Raw genomic sequence first — 17,971 nt, forward strand, 5'->3', positions numbered from 1 at the left:
AATTACGTATCTCGTACGTATAATTTTCTTAAAAGAAAATATATGTTTTACTAAAAATTTTAAACTCCAAATGAGAATGTCTTTAATATTTATAAAAAGTACATTTCAAGATTACATCAAACAATTAAACATAGCATTGAAGTTTTACTGGAAAAGTATATCATAATCAGTGGTGGATTCAGAAATATTTTTAAGATGAGTACATATGTATTAAAAATAAACAAAAAAGCGTATGTGACAGACACAAATAAAATTTTAGAGTATACACATTCAATAAAATGAACAATTAATATAAATAAATTTGAATTCTAAGTGGGTACAATAAATTTTAGAGTATGCACCTTTAATAAAATAAGTAACTAATATAAAAAATTTGAATTCCAGAACTATAATATAGTGTACATGTTTCCGCCAGTGATCATAATAAAGAAACGATGAGTGAGACAGCAACCCTTGCCGCAAACACACCACCGGGTGCTAAAAAATTTGCCGCTAGAGCAACACCGGCCAATTTATCAAGTGTTCAAACACTGTACAGTCTCGGCCAGTGTACACCGGATTTGTCAAGTTCGGATTGCGATAGATGTCTGCGCTTCGCAATAGGTAATCTTCGAAGGGGAAGCCAAGGAGGAAGAGTGCTGAGTCCCAGCTGCAACGTTAGATATGAAATTTACCCCTTCTACAATCAAACAGGAGTTGCACCTCCTCCAGCTCCAAGTATATCCTCATTTCCATTCATAAGTTTTTTCTTTGTTCTCCAGGCTCGGTTTACCCTTTACGACCTCATAATATAAACCTTTTGCATATATAGCTTCAGGAGGGAATGGGAATGGCCGAAGATCATGGCCAATTGATACTCTTTGGTACTCGGTTATGCAGCAGGGTATATATACACTGTAGGCATGCAGTATGATTTTACCACTCTTGAAACCGCAACAGATAATTTCTCAGACGCTAACAAGCTTGGCGAAGGTGCTTTTGGTGATGTTTACAAGGTATGGTTACTTTCAATTCTGACCCAAATAAAAGATTTAACCCAATCAATCTGATGTCAGATCAAATTTGACCCAACCTATTTTTATCATAAAAGTTAACAGTTTAAATCCATAAAATAAGAATCGAAGCTAATTGATTCGAGAATGATATAAACAAATGAACCGATGAAATTATGACAATAGAGGAGTAAAATATAACCTTTTCAATTTGTCAAATATCTAAAGTATGTCAATCTACATAATAATTAATATATTGTTTCTTTTGATATGTAATGGAGTAAACTTAATTAGAAAAATCGTTCTTAATGAGCTCTTATAATATATCGTTTGAATTAGTAGACCAATAAATTGGATATGAATCATATAATATGCTCAGGGTGTCCTTCCTAACAAACAAGAAATAGCTGTCAAGAGGTTATCAAGAGGTTCAGGCCAAGGTGCAGAGGAATTTAAAAACGAGGTCGTGTTGGTAGCCAAGCTTCAACATAGAAATTTAGTGAGACTATGGGCTTTTGCTTGGAAAGATAAGAAAAGATTCTAATCTACGAATATGTGCCCAACAAGAGCCTGGACTACTTGTTTTCGGTATTTTCTCACATACTTTGCCAAGGACCTTGAATTTCAAGAGAATGCTTTGTAAACACAAATGTTTGTTTTCGCTTTAGATCCTGCAAAACAAGGCCAACTGGACTGGTCGAGACGGTACAAGATAATAGGAGGGATTGCTCGTGGTATGCTTTATCTGCATGTGGATTCTCGGCTGCGAATCATCCCCGCGACCTCAAGGCCAATATTTTGTTAGACGGAGACATGAACCCCAAGATATCAGATTTCGGCATGGCGAGGATTTCGGGGTCGATCAAACTCAAGGAACCACAAAAAGTTGTCGGAACCTAGTAAGTTGTTGCGTTGCACCCTAATGGTGAAAGGACCAACAACTTTATTACACTGAATTATGTTACTGGTTGGACAGCGGCTACATGTCACCGGAATATGCGATGCACGGACAATTCTCGGTGAAATCGGATGCATATAGCTTCGGTGTTTTAGTGTTGGAAATCATAAGTGGCCAAAGTGGTTGGAAGCGTATGGGCACTCGGTAATTTATAACACTCAAACTTTTTATTTATACGAAACAAAATATGTTACAACGACACTCTCAAATTACAATACTGCATACTAGTTGCTGCTAGTTTACAAACTCACAAATATAGCTTTGCTAAGCTTTCTCACAATTCTCTCTATTTTCTTTCTCTCACTCGTTATTCACTCTTTTCCTCACATGTACATGCTTGCTTTGCTCACATATATATATATATATATATATATATATATATATATATATGTAATAAACCGACATTGAAGATTGTAGAAGCTGCTCAATTTCTCCATGATTGTCGCCTTATGCTTGTCTTGATTTGCTTTCATTTTAAAAAATCTTTGTACTACTGTGCTACCGACACTTTAGTTTTCCATGGTTGCTTGCCACGTTATTTCCTTTGTTCTTAAGCATTAACATGCTTCCAAAAATTGATGTGATTTTATAATATTTTATGGGACCACCTAAGCTTTCTACACTCTTCTTTGAGTTTGACTTCAACACTCCCCCTCAAACTCGACTTTCCATTCCAAACTTTTCTTTGAGTCGGTTAAATATATCTTCTCTCAATGGCTTTGTGAAAATGTGCTAGCTGATCTTCAGTTCTTAGCAAGGGAAATGTAGACTTGTTGTCGACATAGATTGTAATTGGTTCTTCTTGTACCAAATTTAGCTCGTGTAAAATTCTTTAACCACATTGCTTGACAAGTGCACGCGCTGCGACTATGTTCTGCTTCACATGTTGAAAGAGCTACCGTTTGTTGCTTCTTTGATGACCATGAAAATACTGCAGAGCCGATATGAAAGAGATATCCAGTTGTGCTTTTCGATCGTCTAAGTCTCCCATAATCACTATTTCTTTGATGACCATGAAAATACTGCAGAGCCGATATGAAAGAGATATCCAGTTGTGCTTTTTCGATCGTCTAAGTCTCCCCATAATCACTATCAGAATAACCAACCAACTTCGAATTATTGAATGCGTGTAGAACAAACCATGACCTGTTGTACCTTTGACATATCTGAAGATTCTTTTGCTGCAATCCAATGATCTTGTTTGGATTCTCCATGAATGCTTACCAATCCCACAACGTATGTTATGTCTGGTCGTGTGATAGTCAGATACCTTAGACTTCCAACGATGCTTTTAAACAACGTCGGATTCACTTGCTCTCTTGTTGAATTCACACTTCTGGTTCTGCTGGAGTGGCTACTGGCTTGCAATCTTCTATTCTGAATATTTTTAAAATCTCTTCTGCATACTTCTTTTGTGATATAAATATTCCATCTTGCATTTGCTTCACTTCAACTCCAAGAAAGTATGACATTTCTCCAATATCTGTCATTTCAAATTCTTTAGTCATAGCTTCTTAAAATCATTGAACATACCTGGATTATTTCATGTGAAAATCATGTCGTCCACATATAAGCACACGATCATGATATCACCGTCTTCATTTTTCTTTGTGTATAAAACATGCTTGTATGGACTCTTCATGAACCCATTTCTCTGGAAATATTCATCAATTCTCGTGTTTCATGCTCTCGGGGCTTGCTTCAGACCATATATAGCTTTCTTCAATCGATAAACTTTGTCTTAATTTTCCTTTTTAATGTATCTAGGTGGTTGCTCAATATAAACTTCTTCTTCTAGGTAGCCATTTAGAAATGCTGACTTCACATCCATTTGATAAATTTTCCATCATTTTGTGCTGCGACTGTGTGAGAAGTCTGATGGTCTCGATCCTTGTTACTGGAGCAAATACTTCATCATAGTCTATTCCTTGTCATTGCTTAACCTTTGACAACTAGCCTCGCTTTGTGCTTCTCGACCTTTCCTTCTTATTGGTCTTTGTCTTGTAAACCCATTTTACTCCAATTGGGATATGGCCTTCTGGTTGTCTTGTTAGCTCCCATGTATCATTTCTTTCTATTGATGCAATTTCTTCATCCATTGCATTCCTCCATTTGTCATCTTCAACCGCTTCTTCGTATGTTATTGGATCACTGTTCACAAGTAAGCAGAAAAGTGAAACATTATTTAGTTCATAATCGTTGTACCTTTCTGGCATTCTTCTCTCTTGTGGATCTTCGAAGTTCTGTGGGAGGTGCTTCAGAATCTTCTTATGTTGCTGGCATCGCTGTTGCTGCTTGAGGACGATGGTACATTTTGTTGAGGACCTTGATCATCAGCTTGTTCATCTTGATTGATAAGATCGTCATCTTTAAAAAATAGTCCTTCAACTTTCTTTTCCTCTTTGCTCCATCTCCATTAGTCTGCTTCATCGAACTCGACATCTCTTGAATAAGTATTCTTAGTAAGAGGATTATATAATCTGTAAGCTTTGCTTCTTTCATCATAGCCAATGAAATACATTTTTCTCCTCTATCATCAAGCTCTTTTTGATCTGTTCAGGAACTTGGGCATATACGATGCATCCAAAATCTTGAGGTGTCCAACTCCTGGTTTTGACCACTCATGCTTCGTTTGGCGTCATATACTTCACACTTTTTGTTGGACATCTGCTCAATTGATAAACTGCACATCGAACTGCTTCAGCCCATAAATTTCTCGATAGTTGCTTGCCTTTTATCATGCTTCTTGCCATGTCCAGGATTGTGCGATTCTTTATGCAACTCCATTTTGTTGTGGCGTGTATCTGGCTGTCAGTTGATGGATGATGCCATGCTCTTTGCAAAATTCTTCAATTAACTTTGATATATATTCGCCTCCTCTATCTGATCTGAGTGTCTTCAAATATTGACCGCTTTGTTTTTGCCATTGCTTTAAATTCTTTCAATTTTTCCAACGCTTCTGACTTTCTTTCAAGATGTAAATCCAACATTTCCTGCTAAAATCATCAATAAAAGTTAGGTAGTACCTGTTACGCCAAGCGATGGTATGTCAAAAGAACCAGCTATCTGTGTGTACTATCTCCAGCGGTCTTCGGGCACGCCAGGATCTACTAACTTCAAGCTTTTATGTTGCTTTCCTTTGATGCAAACCTCACATAATGATTGGAGGGTTGATCTCTGATAGTCCTTTCACCATGCTTGTTTATAACATCAAACCAGAAAATCCAAGATGTTCATATCTTAGATACCATAGCTATGAATCATCTTTAATCGCGGTCTTCATGCACTTGACTTCTCCCGACTCGATATCAATTGTAAAGAGACGATTTCGAGTCATATTAGCTTGGGCTATCAATTCTCCTTCTTTATTTGATGGCAAGCGAGTGGTTCTTCATTGCATTCATATTTTTTCCAGGAGTTGACCAAGACTGATGATTTTCTTTTCAAAGCAGGTACATAATACATATCTAAAATATATTTCTTTTCTCCATTTCTCTGAGTAATCATGACTTCGCCTTTTCATTTTATTTCTGCGTGCGAGTCATCTCCGAACGTTACTCGCCCATGAACTGTTTCATCTAATTTCACAAATAATTCTCTTTGACCACATATGGTTGCTGGCACAATTATCAAGATACCAAATATTTTTCTTGAATTCCTATTTCCTTATAAGTGAGGAATACACGAGATTTTTCAATTTTTTCTTCTTGAGCTGCTGCTACGTTATCTTATTGCAATTATAACATTGTACCTGGAATTTACTTCCTTGTTGATATCTGCCTCGTCCACGACCTCTGAATCCTCGTCCACGGCCTGATGTTGGATTGCTTTCACACATTTGATTGGTGTCATATGATTGACCACCATGTCCACGAGTTCCTCGTCCTCCTCTGTATTCCACGATAACCACCACGATTTCTTCGACTCGTGTGTAGCTTCTGCTAGCTTCCCTTCGTTGACATTCATCTTGCTTTGTAGAGTTTGCTCCAAATTTTCTGAATCTTCATTTTGTTTTATTTCTACTCATGGGCTTGAAGTGAACCCACAAGCTCATCAATCGAAATTGGGATAAATATTTTGATTCTTCGATTGTCACAATCACGTAATCGAATTTTCTTGTTAATGACCGCAAAATTTTTTCCATCACTCTAACATCGTCGAGTGATTCGCCATTTCTTTTCATTTCATTACGAACGCTTTCACATGGTTAAGTAATCACGATGGTTTCTGTATTTTCATTTTAACATCTCAAACTCAGTTCGAAGAGTTTGTAAGCGTACCTTTTTTGCTTTTTCGGCACCTTGTAGAGATTTTTGCAAAATCTCTCACGCTTGTTTTGTGGGTCTTCGCATAAGAAATTTTTTCAAAGGTATTTGTTTACTCCTTGAAAAATAAAGAACAACGCTCTTTTGTCTTTTTTTCCGGGATTCCTTCAATACCTTCTTTTCTTCATTGGCCAGGGCTGCTTCTACTGTTGCATTTTCAGGCTCGGTGTAACCATCCTCGATGATATCCCAACAATCTTGGGAGCCTAGTAACGCCTTCATTTGAATGCTCAATTGCCATAATTTATCTTTGTTAATCTCGAGATTTGAGGTTGAATCATATTGGCCATCTTCTCTACCACATTAAACTCGAACCTGGCTCTGAGGCCACTTGTTGGAAGCGTAGATGGGCACTCAGTAATTTATAGCACTCAAACTTTTTATTTATACGAAACAAAATATGTTAAAACGACACTCTCAATATTACAATACTGCAATACTAGCTGCTGCTAGTTTACAAACAAACATAGCTTTGCTAAGCTTTTCTCACAATTCTCTATTTTTCTTTCTCTCACTCGTTATTCACTCTTTTCCTCATATGTATACATGCTTGCTTTGCTCATATATATATATATATATAATATGTAATAAACGACATTGAAGATTGTAGAAGCTACTCAATTTTCTCCATGATTGTCGTCTTATGGTTGTCTTGATTTGCTTTCATTTTAAAAAATCTTTTTACTATTGTGCTACCGACACTTTAGTTTTCCATGGTTGCTTGCCACTTATTTGTTGTTCTTAAGCATTAAACATGCTTCCAAAAATGATGTCATTTTATAATATTTTATGGGACCACCTAAGCTTTCTACACTCTCTTTGAGTTTGACTTCAACAAAAGGAATAGTAATTTCTATCAAACAGATGGTGCTTAGGACCTCATTAGATACGTGAGTATTAATAGGTGTTTTGGCCTTGTGTGAGTATTAATAACTCATGGATTGGTGAACCAATGAGGCTTGGAAGCTATGGAAGGATGAGAGTCCCCTAGAATTGTTAAACCCTATTCTTAGGGACAGTTACGTGAGAAACGAAGTCATTAGATGTATTCAACTCGGGTTATGTGTGTTCAAGAAGATCCGGCCCATAGGCCGACGATGGCGACTATTGTTCTCATGCTTAACAGTTACTCTGTCACACTACCATGCCACAGTAGAACAGATGGAAGGATGCCATATAAAGGGCTTGAATCTACCACTCAATCAATTCAATTGTCCATCAATGACGCATCTTTTACTGAATTGGAGCCTCGGTAAAAGCTATCTGCCAATGTTGAATAAGGTTCGTTTTCCCAATGTACTATATGAATTCTTGTTGTAATTCAGTAGCAGAATTTGTGTTATTTTACTAATTTCTAAATCATGAACTTCAAGGTTTGTTATTAAAATAAGGCTTAAATATATAAAGGTGCCCAACGTATGTCAATTTTTTTAGTTCAGTGCCTAACATTTTTTCATTCCAGTTTGGTGCCAAAGTTACATTCCGTAACTCAAAATGGGTTATGCATGACGGACCATTAAGTTGACCGTTAACCCATTAAAAATGTCATGTGACATATTTTTTAATATTAAAAAATCTGTTTCTTCTTCTTCTTCTCCTTTATCGTCTCTACCTTGGGTTTCCAGCTATGGCGCGACGAACCGACGAGCAACGCATATTATTTCTGCAACTGAGGCGTCGTGCACACTCTACTGAGAAACTCTCTTCGACGCCGTCTTTCATTTTATTTTCTTCCATCAACTCGGTATAACTCATCGGAAACTCTATTCTCAAACACCTGGACTCATTGTTTTGACGTGGAGATTTGCACAATAGCAGCTTCAGGGAAGCAGAAGTGAACGCGAGGAGGGGGAAGAAGAAGAGGAAGAGATACAACCGAAGCTGCCACCATGAGCAGCAAAAACTCATCATGCAACAACCTTCTATGCGCCTTCGAAAGTGGGTTCCTCGGCCACAACTACTTTCTTTCCCCTAACAAGTTTCCGAATTTATTGTTCATCACCATTGCTTCCTTCGCCAATGCTCAATACTCATCTCCTCAGTTGGCAAAGAAACTTTCTTACATAAATCTCCATTGTAAATCTTTCCAACATTCTTCAATCTATCGAATGTAATATTATAGAGTATTTTATTCTTGCATGTCTGTTAATCTGGGCATTTGATATGTGGATGGTTACTTTTTTTCCTCTGTACTTGCAGGGCCAACTTTTCGAACTAAGCACCAGTTAGAGAATATAACACCTCACTTTATTCGCTGCATAAAACCAAATTGCAAGCAGGTCCCTGACAAGTATGAAGAGGATGTTATCCTGCAGAAACTTAGATATTGTGGAGTTTGGAGGCTGTAGAATCTCAAAATCAGGATATCCAATTAGAATTACACATCAGGAGTTTGCAGAAAGGCAGCGGCTAAAACCTTCTGTAGTATATGGCTAAATTATGTTTTTAAAATTTTTCTCTTTTGAGCATAGTTCTCATAAAATAGCATTTCAGTTGCTCTTCTAAAACAATTTAATGTCCTCCCCGAAATGTATCAAGTTGGCTATACGAAATTGTTTCTTCGAACTGAACAGGTAAGTTTTATACATTCGTCTTATTTTTCTTGTTTCTTTCAGTTTTGTTACTGAAATATCTCTTTGCCCAAAGACTTGTATCATTAGAGTTTGACCTTAAAGTTAATATACTAAGTTTCGGAAAATAGAGATACCAACTTATTTCATTATGTTTATAGTTAAATAAATGTAATAATTTCTTTGATGATGTGTCTGGCATGCATATCAGTGCATTGGAGCATAGGAGAAAACAGGTGTTGCGAGGAGTAATTGGGGTTCAAAAGTACTTCCACGATCACTGAGCTCGTTTCCTTTTCCTTGAGTTTAAAAAAAGAGCAAAAAATATACAATCATGTAAGTAGTTTCTTCCAAGCAAAATTCTTTCCAATGTATATTTATGCTTTGTTCGAGATTCTTCCAAACAAAATCCTTTGCACCTTTTAACACTACAGAAGCTTGGTGTGAATTTATTTTTGTTTGTTATAAGTTGATTCCATTTCTAGACCACTATATTTTTCCAATTCACACTTTTTATTATTTTCAATTGATCAATGGATATTTCCTTTGTGATGCAATTTCTGGTGAAAGTATCCGAAGGAAGTATGCTGTAGAGCATAATAGGTGCTCAGTATTTGCTTCTCAGTTACTTGATGAGCAGTTGGCATCGGTTATATATTTACAATCTGGTAAGTTCTTTGTGTTCTAACTAAATTTGTGTCTTTCAAATGTCTATTGTTCTCTTATCATCGTCATTTTTTTCTCCACCGCAGTAATTCGTGGGTGGTTAGTCTGGAGACATTTCGATAACATGCATATTTTAAAACAATTGAACCATGTAAGCGTAAAATCTAAACGAAAGACTGGTAGGAAGCTTTCTGAGGAAAAGGTATTCCCCACTGTTGACATGGTAACATACTAGAGTTTTTCCTTTCCTTTGCTTTTAAAGATATTCCCCAAACCAGTTTTATTCTCTTATTTATTAGTTGTCATGCAACTAATAATAGTTGCATAATGCATAATAATGGTTCATAATGCATTATAAGTTGGCAATAATAATGGTTCATAGTTGGCACTAATAATGGTTGAAAAGTGACATGGCAAAATTACACATTTTAGTCATTGTACTTTAGGGTATTTATAAGATTAGTCCTTAAGTTTTAACTATAAATACCCTAGCTCATTTAGCTTCAAAATCATCCCAAATCATTCTAGCTTTCTTCCAATACTAGAGAGAATTTAAAGAGTTTCTTTAGAGTTGTTTTCTCCTTTTTATCAAGAGAGAATTATCATTGTTTTCTCCTTGGTAGATATAGAGAAGTTGTAATTCCTATTTTATCATAGTGAAATTCTTCTACTGTTGCTCGTGGTTTTTACCCTATATTATTTAGGGGTTTTCCACGTAAATTATGTGTCTTCTTTATCTTCATTTTTATTTTCTCAAATTATCAGTTGCGATTTTGCTCTATCCGATAGCCGTCTTCCGCAACAATTGGTATCCGAGCCAGATTAGAGTGTGTAATATCTGCTTATTGTCTTTATGGTTGCCACCAAAAGGTGGATCCTCCAATATAAGAAAGTAAGAAGGTATTACCCATTCTTTGAAGGTTCTAGAGAACTATTCACGATAGTGAAATAGTGGGAGCTATCCGTAAAAGAAGCTATGGCAACGAAATTTGATATTGAAAAATTCAATGGGCGAAATTTCTCATTGTGGAAATTGAAGATGAATGACATCTTGAGGAAAGACGGTTGTCTAGCAGCTATCAGTGAAAGGCCAGTAGATTTCACAAATGAAAACAAATGGATTGAAATGGACGGAAATGCTATCGCAAACTTTCATCTAGCATTAGCAGATGAAGTATTGTCAAGAATCGAGAAGAAGAAGACAGCTAAGGAGATATGGGATCATCTCACGAAACTGTACGAGGCCACATCACTGCACAATAAAATTTTCTTTTAAGAGAAATTATACACTCTCCGGATGCTAGAATCTACTTCAATGACGGAGCAATTAAACACATTGAACACGTTATTTTCTCAGCTTACATCCTTAAGATGTACAATAAGAGAACAAGAACGTGCTGAACTTCTACTTTAAAGTATACCTGATTCGTATGATCAACTCATCATCAACTTGACAAATAGTAATGTCACCAGTCTAGTCTTCGTTGACGTTGCAACTGTTGTTCTATAAGAAGAAAATCGACACAAGAACAAGGAAGACATACAAGTAAATCTGCAACAAGTAGAAGCGTTGACAACGATGAGAGGGAGATCAACAGAACGTGGCCAAAGTAGCAGTCACAAACATGGTAGATCGAAGTCGAGAAGCAAGAAGAATTTAAAGTGCTACAATTGTGGAAAGAAGGGTCACTTGAAGAAGGATTGTTGGAGTCTAAATAAAAACTCCAATCCACAAGGCAATACTGCAAACACTTCAGATGATGGAGATGTTCTATGTTGTGAAGCGTCAACCACCGTGGAAGGTAGAAAGAGATATGCAGATGTATGGCTCATTAATTCGGGAGTAACATATCACGTGACCTCAAGAAGAGAATGGTTACATCATTATGAACCTGTCTCAGGAGGATATGTGTATAGTTATAATGATCATGCCTTATAGATCGTTGGCGTAGGAACCATCAAATTGAAGATGTATGATGGAACAATTAAAGTTGTTCGAGATGTGCAGCACGTGAAAAGTTTGAAGAAAAATTTATTATCCTACGCATTGTTGGATAATAATGCAAGCAAGATTGAAACACAGAAAGGAATCATGAAGGTGTTCCGTGGAGCGCTTGTGGTGCTGAAAGGTGAAAAGATAGCAGCAAAACTTGTATATGCTGAAGGGAGAGACTTTGCTAGAAGCAGAAGCCTTTGTTGCCTCATGTAGTTCATATTCTGCAATGTTATGGCATCAGAAACGTGGACACATGTCAGAATAAGGAATGAAAGTCCTTGTGGAGCTAAAGCTACTTCCAGGCTTAACAAAGGTAACACTTCCTTTGTGTGAGCATTGCATAACAAGTAAGCAGCACCGATTGAAATTCAACAAATCAAATTCTAGAGGAAAAAGTATTCTAGAATTGGTTCACTCTGACGTATGGCAAGTACCAGTTACATCCCTAGGCGGAGTAAAATACTTTGTCTCATTTATTGATGACTACTCCAGGAGATGTTGGGTGTACCCTATTAAGAAGAAGTCAGATGTGTTTTCAACTTTCAAAAACTTCAAGGCACGGGTGGAACTTGATTCTGGAAATAAGATCAAGTGTTTCAGAACAGATAATGGAGGAGAATACACAAGTGAAGAAGTTGATGACTTTTGCAGGAAAGAAGGCACCAAAAGACAGTTCACAGTGGCGAACACTCCTCAACAAAATGGAATGGAAGAGCAGATGAACATAACCTTGTTAGAAAGAACAAGAGCAATGTTGAGGGATGCAAGCTTAGAAAAATCATTCTGGGCAGAAGCAGTCAATACCGCCTGTTATTTGGTGAATCGAGCTCCATCAACTGTAATAGAGCTGAAGACACCAATGGAGATGTGGACTGGTAAATCAGCTGATTATTCAAACCTCCATGTATTTAGAAGTATTGTGTACGTGATGTACAACTCCTAAGAAATCTCAAAACTGGATCCAAAATCCAGGAAATACAAATTCTTGGGGTATGTTGATGGTGTAAAGGGGTATCGCTTGTGGGATCCCACTGCCAGCAAAGTGAAAATCAGCAGAGATGTTATCTTTGTAGAAGATAAACTACAAAGAAAAGAAGAAGATGGTAGCGCTGAAAAGTCAGAGACTACACAGATACATGTGGAAAATGATGTTGAAAAATGAGATTCTTCTGAAGCAGAACCAGCACATGATGAATAAGATTCAACGAGTTCTGAAGCTCCAACAACTCGTCAATTAGATCGTGTGAGAAGACGTCCCAATTGGAACTTAGATTATGTTATAGAAGGAAATATTGTATATTGTCTTTTAACAGAGGACGGTGAGTCATCAACATACCAGGAGGCAATAAACAACTCAGATGCTTCACTATGGATGATGGCGATGCAAGAAGAAATTGAAGCTCTTCATAAAAATAATACATGGGACCTTGTGCCACTACCATAAGGAAGGAAGCCAATTAGTAACAAACGGGTCTTTAAAATCAAGCGAAATGGTGACGATCAAGTTGAGAGGTATCGTGCAAGACTGGTAGTCAAAGGATATGCTCAAAAAAAAGGTATTGATTTCAATGAAATCTTTTCTCCTGTGGTTCGACTAACAACAGTTCGAGTAGTTTTGGCAATGTGTGCTATATTGAATTTACATCTAGAGCAGCTAGATGTTAAAACAGTTTTTCTTCATGGAAATCTTGAAGAAGAGATTTACATGCTCCAGCCTGAAGGTTTTGAAGAAAAAGAAAAGAAAAACTTGGTTTGCAGGTTGAACAAATCTCTGTACGGTCTAAAGTAGGCGCCGAGGTGTTGGTATAAGAGATTTGATTCCTTCATTATGTGCCTTGGATACAACAGACTTAATGCAGATCCTTGTGCTTATTTCAAGAGGTCTGGTGATAATGATTTTGTTATTTTGCTGTTGTATGTGGATGAAATGTTGGTTGCAGGACCCAACAAAGATCATATTAAAGAATTGAAGGCACAACTAGCTAGGGAATTTGAAATGAAGGACTTGGGATCAGCAAACAAGATTATAGGGATGCAAATTCCCCGAAATAGAAGTAATAGGAAGATTTGGCTTTCACAAAAGAATTGCTTGAAGAAGATCTTGTCACGATTTAGCATGCAAGATTGTAAGCTAATTTCTACCCCTCTTCCTATTAACTTCAAATTATCCTCCAGTATGAGTCCTAGCAGTGAAGAAGAGAGGATGGAGATGTCTCGAGTACCGTATGCATCAGCAGTGGGAAGTTTAAGGTTCGCTATGATATGCACAAGACCAGACATTGCACAAGCAGTGGGAGTGGTTATTCGGTACATGGCGAATCTAGGCAAAGAGCATTGAAATACAATAAAGAGGATCTTGAGATATATCAAAGGGGTCTCAAATGTTGCATTATGTTACGGAGGATCAAACTTACTAATCAATGGGTATGTAGATTCTGACTATACATGGGATTTGGATAAAAGAAAATATACTATAGGATATGTGTTCAAAGTTGCTGGTGGAGTTGTAAGTTGGGTTTCAAAATTGCAGTCAGTAGTGGCTACATCCACAACAAAGGCAGAATATGTAGAAGCTACACAAGCCAGTAAAGAAGCAATCTGGTTGAAAAAGCTATTGGAGGAGCTTGGGCACAATCAAGAGTATGTCTCTTTGTTTTGTGACAGTCAAAGCGCCTTGCATTTAGCAAGGAATCCATCATTCCATTCAAGGACAAAGCATATACGAGTTCATTACCATTTCATTCGTGAAAAGGTAGAAGAAGGGACGGTAGATATGCAGAAGATCATACCAAAGACAACATAGCAGATTTCATGACGAAAGCGATCAATGCTGATAAATTTACTTGGTGTCGATCCTCTTGTGGACTTTCAGAGACGTAAGCAACATGATGGTACAAGGTAGAAAGAATGGTGTGAAGATATGATTGTTCCAATTAAATTTTCAAGTGGGAGATTATTAGTTGTCATGCAACTAATAATAGTTGCATAATGCATAATAATGGATCATAATGCATTGTAAGTTGGCAACAATAATGGTTCATAGTTGGCACTAATAATGGTTGAAAAGTGACATGGCGAAATTACACATTTTAGTCATTGTACTTTAGGATATTTATAAGATTAGTCCTTAAGCTTCAACTATAAATACCTTAGCTCATTTAGCTTCCAAATCATTCTAGCTTTCTTCCAATACTAGAGAGAATTTAGAGAGTTTCTTGATAGTTGTTTTCTCCTTTTTATCAAGAGAGAATTATCATTGTTTTCTCCTTGGTAGATTGAGAGAAGTTGTAATTCCTATTTTCTCATAGTGAAATTCTTCTACCGTTGCCCGTGGTTTTTACCCTATATTATTTAGGGGGTTTCCACGTAAATTTTGTGTCTTCTTTATCTTCATTTTTATTTTCTCAAATTATCAGTTGTGATTTTGCTTTATATGATAGCCGTCTTCCGCAACATTATTTGCATGCCAAAGAGCATGTTTTACTTTCTCAATGTTCTCTATATTCTAAAAAATGCCTGCCGGCAATGCGATGATATCACCTTTTGTATATTTAAGCATTGTTTGGCTTAAATATACACAAGGAGCCCTACCGTGGAGACGAGTATCGAGCGTTGGGGAAGAAGAAAGTAGTTGTGGCCGAGGAACTCACTTTCGAAGGCGCAGAGAAGGTTGTTGCATGATGAGCTTTGCTGCTCGTGGCGGCGGCTGCGGTTGTAGTATTCCTCTTCTTCTTCCTCCTCCTCGCGTTCACTTCTGCTTCCCTGAAGCTGCTGTTATGAAAAATCTCCATGTCAAAAACAGTGAGTCCGGGTGTTTGAGAATACGAGTTTCCGATGAGTTTATACGCGAGTTGATGAAAGAAAGTAAAATGAAAGATGGAGTCGAAGAGAATTGCTCAAGTAGACTGTGCACGACGCCTCAGTTGCAGAAACAATATGCGTTGCTTGTCGGTTCGTCACGCCATAACTGGAAACCCAAGCTGGAGACGATAAAGGAGAAGAAGAAGAAGAAGTAGAGAAAGATTTTTTAAATATTAAAAAATAAGCCACGTGACATTTTGAATAAGTTAACGGCCAAAATTAACGATCTGTCACGGCGTGACCCATTTTGAGTTACGAAATGTAACGTTAGGCACCAAACTGGAACGAAAAAAATGTTAGGCACTGAACTGAAAAAACATACATACGTTAGACATCTTTTTTATATTTAAGCCTTAATTTTTAACTGATTTCTAACAGTCTCTAAATATCGTAGACATTGTTCATTTCGAGGGTTACATCAAACAATGGTTCTTTCTCTGTATAATCAAATTTTATTTTATTACTGTTATTATTTTCCGACACCGAAAAGACGACAACTTAACCATTTCTCCACCACAAAAATTAAACATAGCATTGTTGGAAAAGTCTATTATAATGAAAGAAACGAGTTAGCTTGGAAAGAATAATATATATCTAGAGATTAGACCAAGTCAATGCATGCCGTGGGAATCAAGGCACCTTAGTAATTGTCAAAGCGTTAAACGGTCACCATGAAATTATTCAAATGCCTTAAACGCTAAACATCTTTTCCAGCAAACTTGGTTGGCATTTTATGCGAACTCCATCAACCATTTGGAAACAAAAAAGAACCAAAAGACACACAAAGACCGACAGACATTCTTAAAATCATGTTTCGATCATATTGAAATGGAGTGCTTTCACCGTCTCGGACGTAATCACGTATCCAGCTGCCACATTGAAAATTATTCATCTGTCCCAATCAAACGACTCGAAAATCAATTGGCTAGACTCAGATTTTTTTGTAAGGATCAGTGAACCTTCTATGATGGCAACTTCGGCCCTTACTAAAACCACCCGTGTCATAATTTCATAATTTATAAATCAGTCCTCAGTTGTTTATGGTATTCCAAGCTCAAAGGAAGAAACTTATTTTCATGTTAAGTGAGAAAATGCGTATCCTCGTAGCCTTTGAGGAACCCGTTGCTGTTAGTAATAGCCCTTGTTTTGCTTAGCCCTGCTACTGAAGCTCAGCAGGGTATTTATCGCTACCACATTTTACCAAACACTACCACTTTCCCCGTAAATAGCACTTACAGAGCTAATCGCGACAGCTTATTGGCTTCGCTGTCGTTAAACGGCGGCCGTGGAGATGGTTTCTACAACACAATTGCTGGCAGGAACCCTGAAACGGTCTACGGTCTTTTCCCCTGCTATGGGGAACTTTCGGCCAAAGCCTGCCAAGGGTGCGTAACCTTTGCCGCCACCAACATCTCCCGACTCTGTCCCGTGGAAATAATGGCGGTGGCTTGGTACGACGAGTGCCTAATACGGTACTCGGACGTAAACATCTTTTCCTCCGAGGCCGAACAACCTACAGTAACCTTGTTTAACCTTCAGAATATCACTGAGACTGATCGAGACCGTTTCAACCAGAAAATGATAACGACGATGAGTGATACAGCAACCCTTGCCGCGAATACACCACCGGGTGCTGAAAAATTCGCCGCTAGAGCAACATCAGTCAATTTATCATCAGGTGCTCAAACACTGTACAGCCTCAGTCAGTGTACACCGGATTTGTCAAGCACGGATTGCAAAAGATGTCTGCGATTCGCAACAGAAAGACTTCCAAGAAGAAGCCGAGGAGGAAGAGTACTGAGTCCTAGCTGCAACGTTAGATATGAAATTTACCCCTTCTATAATCAAACAGGAGTTGCACCTCCACCTTCTCCCTCCAGCTCCAAGTATATCCTCACTTTCCATTCATAAGTTTTTTTCTTTGTTCTCCAGGTGTACCCTTTTCGACCTTACAAATATAACCGGTGCATATTATATCTCCAGGAGAGAAGGGGAACGGCCGAAGATCGTGGCCAATTATTGTTGCCATTGATGTTCCAATTGCTCTCGTCATTTTGCTTTCTTCCTGGCCTGTTGGGTGTAAAAGAGGAGAGCAAAGATGAAGTACGATACTATCCAGGCAGAAAATGGTATCTTTTCAGCCATAACAATTTTTATTTCCTTGTGTTTCACATGCACCAAGAAATTGACACTCTTTTTTATTCGGTTATGCAGCAGGGTATGATATAACCACTGTAGAGGCATTGCAGTATGATTTTACCACAATTGAAACCGCAACAGATAATTATTCAGACGCTAACAAGCTAGGCCAAGGTGGTTTTGGTGACGTTTATAAGGTATATTTACGCTAGCAAGCTAGGCCAAAATTTAATCCAATCAATCTGATGTGAAATCCAACTTAACCCTGTTTTTATCATAAAAAATTAACAGTTTAAATTCATTTAATACGAACTTGAAATTAATTTGAAGGGACTTTAATGGTTGAGAAGAATGTTGTTCTCGTTGGAGATCAATGTAAAATAAATCGACCAAGTAATAACTAGAGTAAAATAAAACCTTTTCAATATACCAAAATGATTTAAACAAAAATGACAATGTAACAT

General features: G+C 37.4%; 1 protein-coding gene and 2 pseudogenes across 1 annotated transcript; all 3 read left to right on the forward strand.

Moving 5' to 3' along the window:
- The first annotated feature begins 434 nt into the window (after nucleotides 1-434).
- Nucleotides 435-7,531, forward strand: LOC120170612 (annotated as a pseudogene).
- Nucleotides 7,532-16,408: 8,877 nt separating this feature from the next.
- Nucleotides 16,409-17,400, forward strand: LOC120170613 (cysteine-rich receptor-like protein kinase 25). The gene is made up of 2 exons (XM_039178550.1): nucleotides 16,409-17,254; nucleotides 17,301-17,400. The coding sequence occupies exons 1-2, from the start codon at nucleotides 16,806-16,808 to the stop codon at nucleotides 17,398-17,400; spliced, it is 549 nt and encodes a 182-aa protein (XP_039034481.1). The 5' UTR covers nucleotides 16,409-16,805.
- LOC120170571 overlaps nucleotides 17,151-17,971 on the forward strand; it is a 29,711-nt pseudogene continuing 28,890 nt past the window's right edge.

Source organism: Hibiscus syriacus, unplaced genomic scaffold (assembly GCF_006381635.1).
Source record: "Hibiscus syriacus cultivar Baekdansim isolate YM2019G1 unplaced genomic scaffold, ASM638163v2 tig00111783_pilon, whole genome shotgun sequence".
In the NCBI taxonomy this organism is placed as follows: Eukaryota; Viridiplantae; Streptophyta; class Magnoliopsida; order Malvales; family Malvaceae; genus Hibiscus; species Hibiscus syriacus.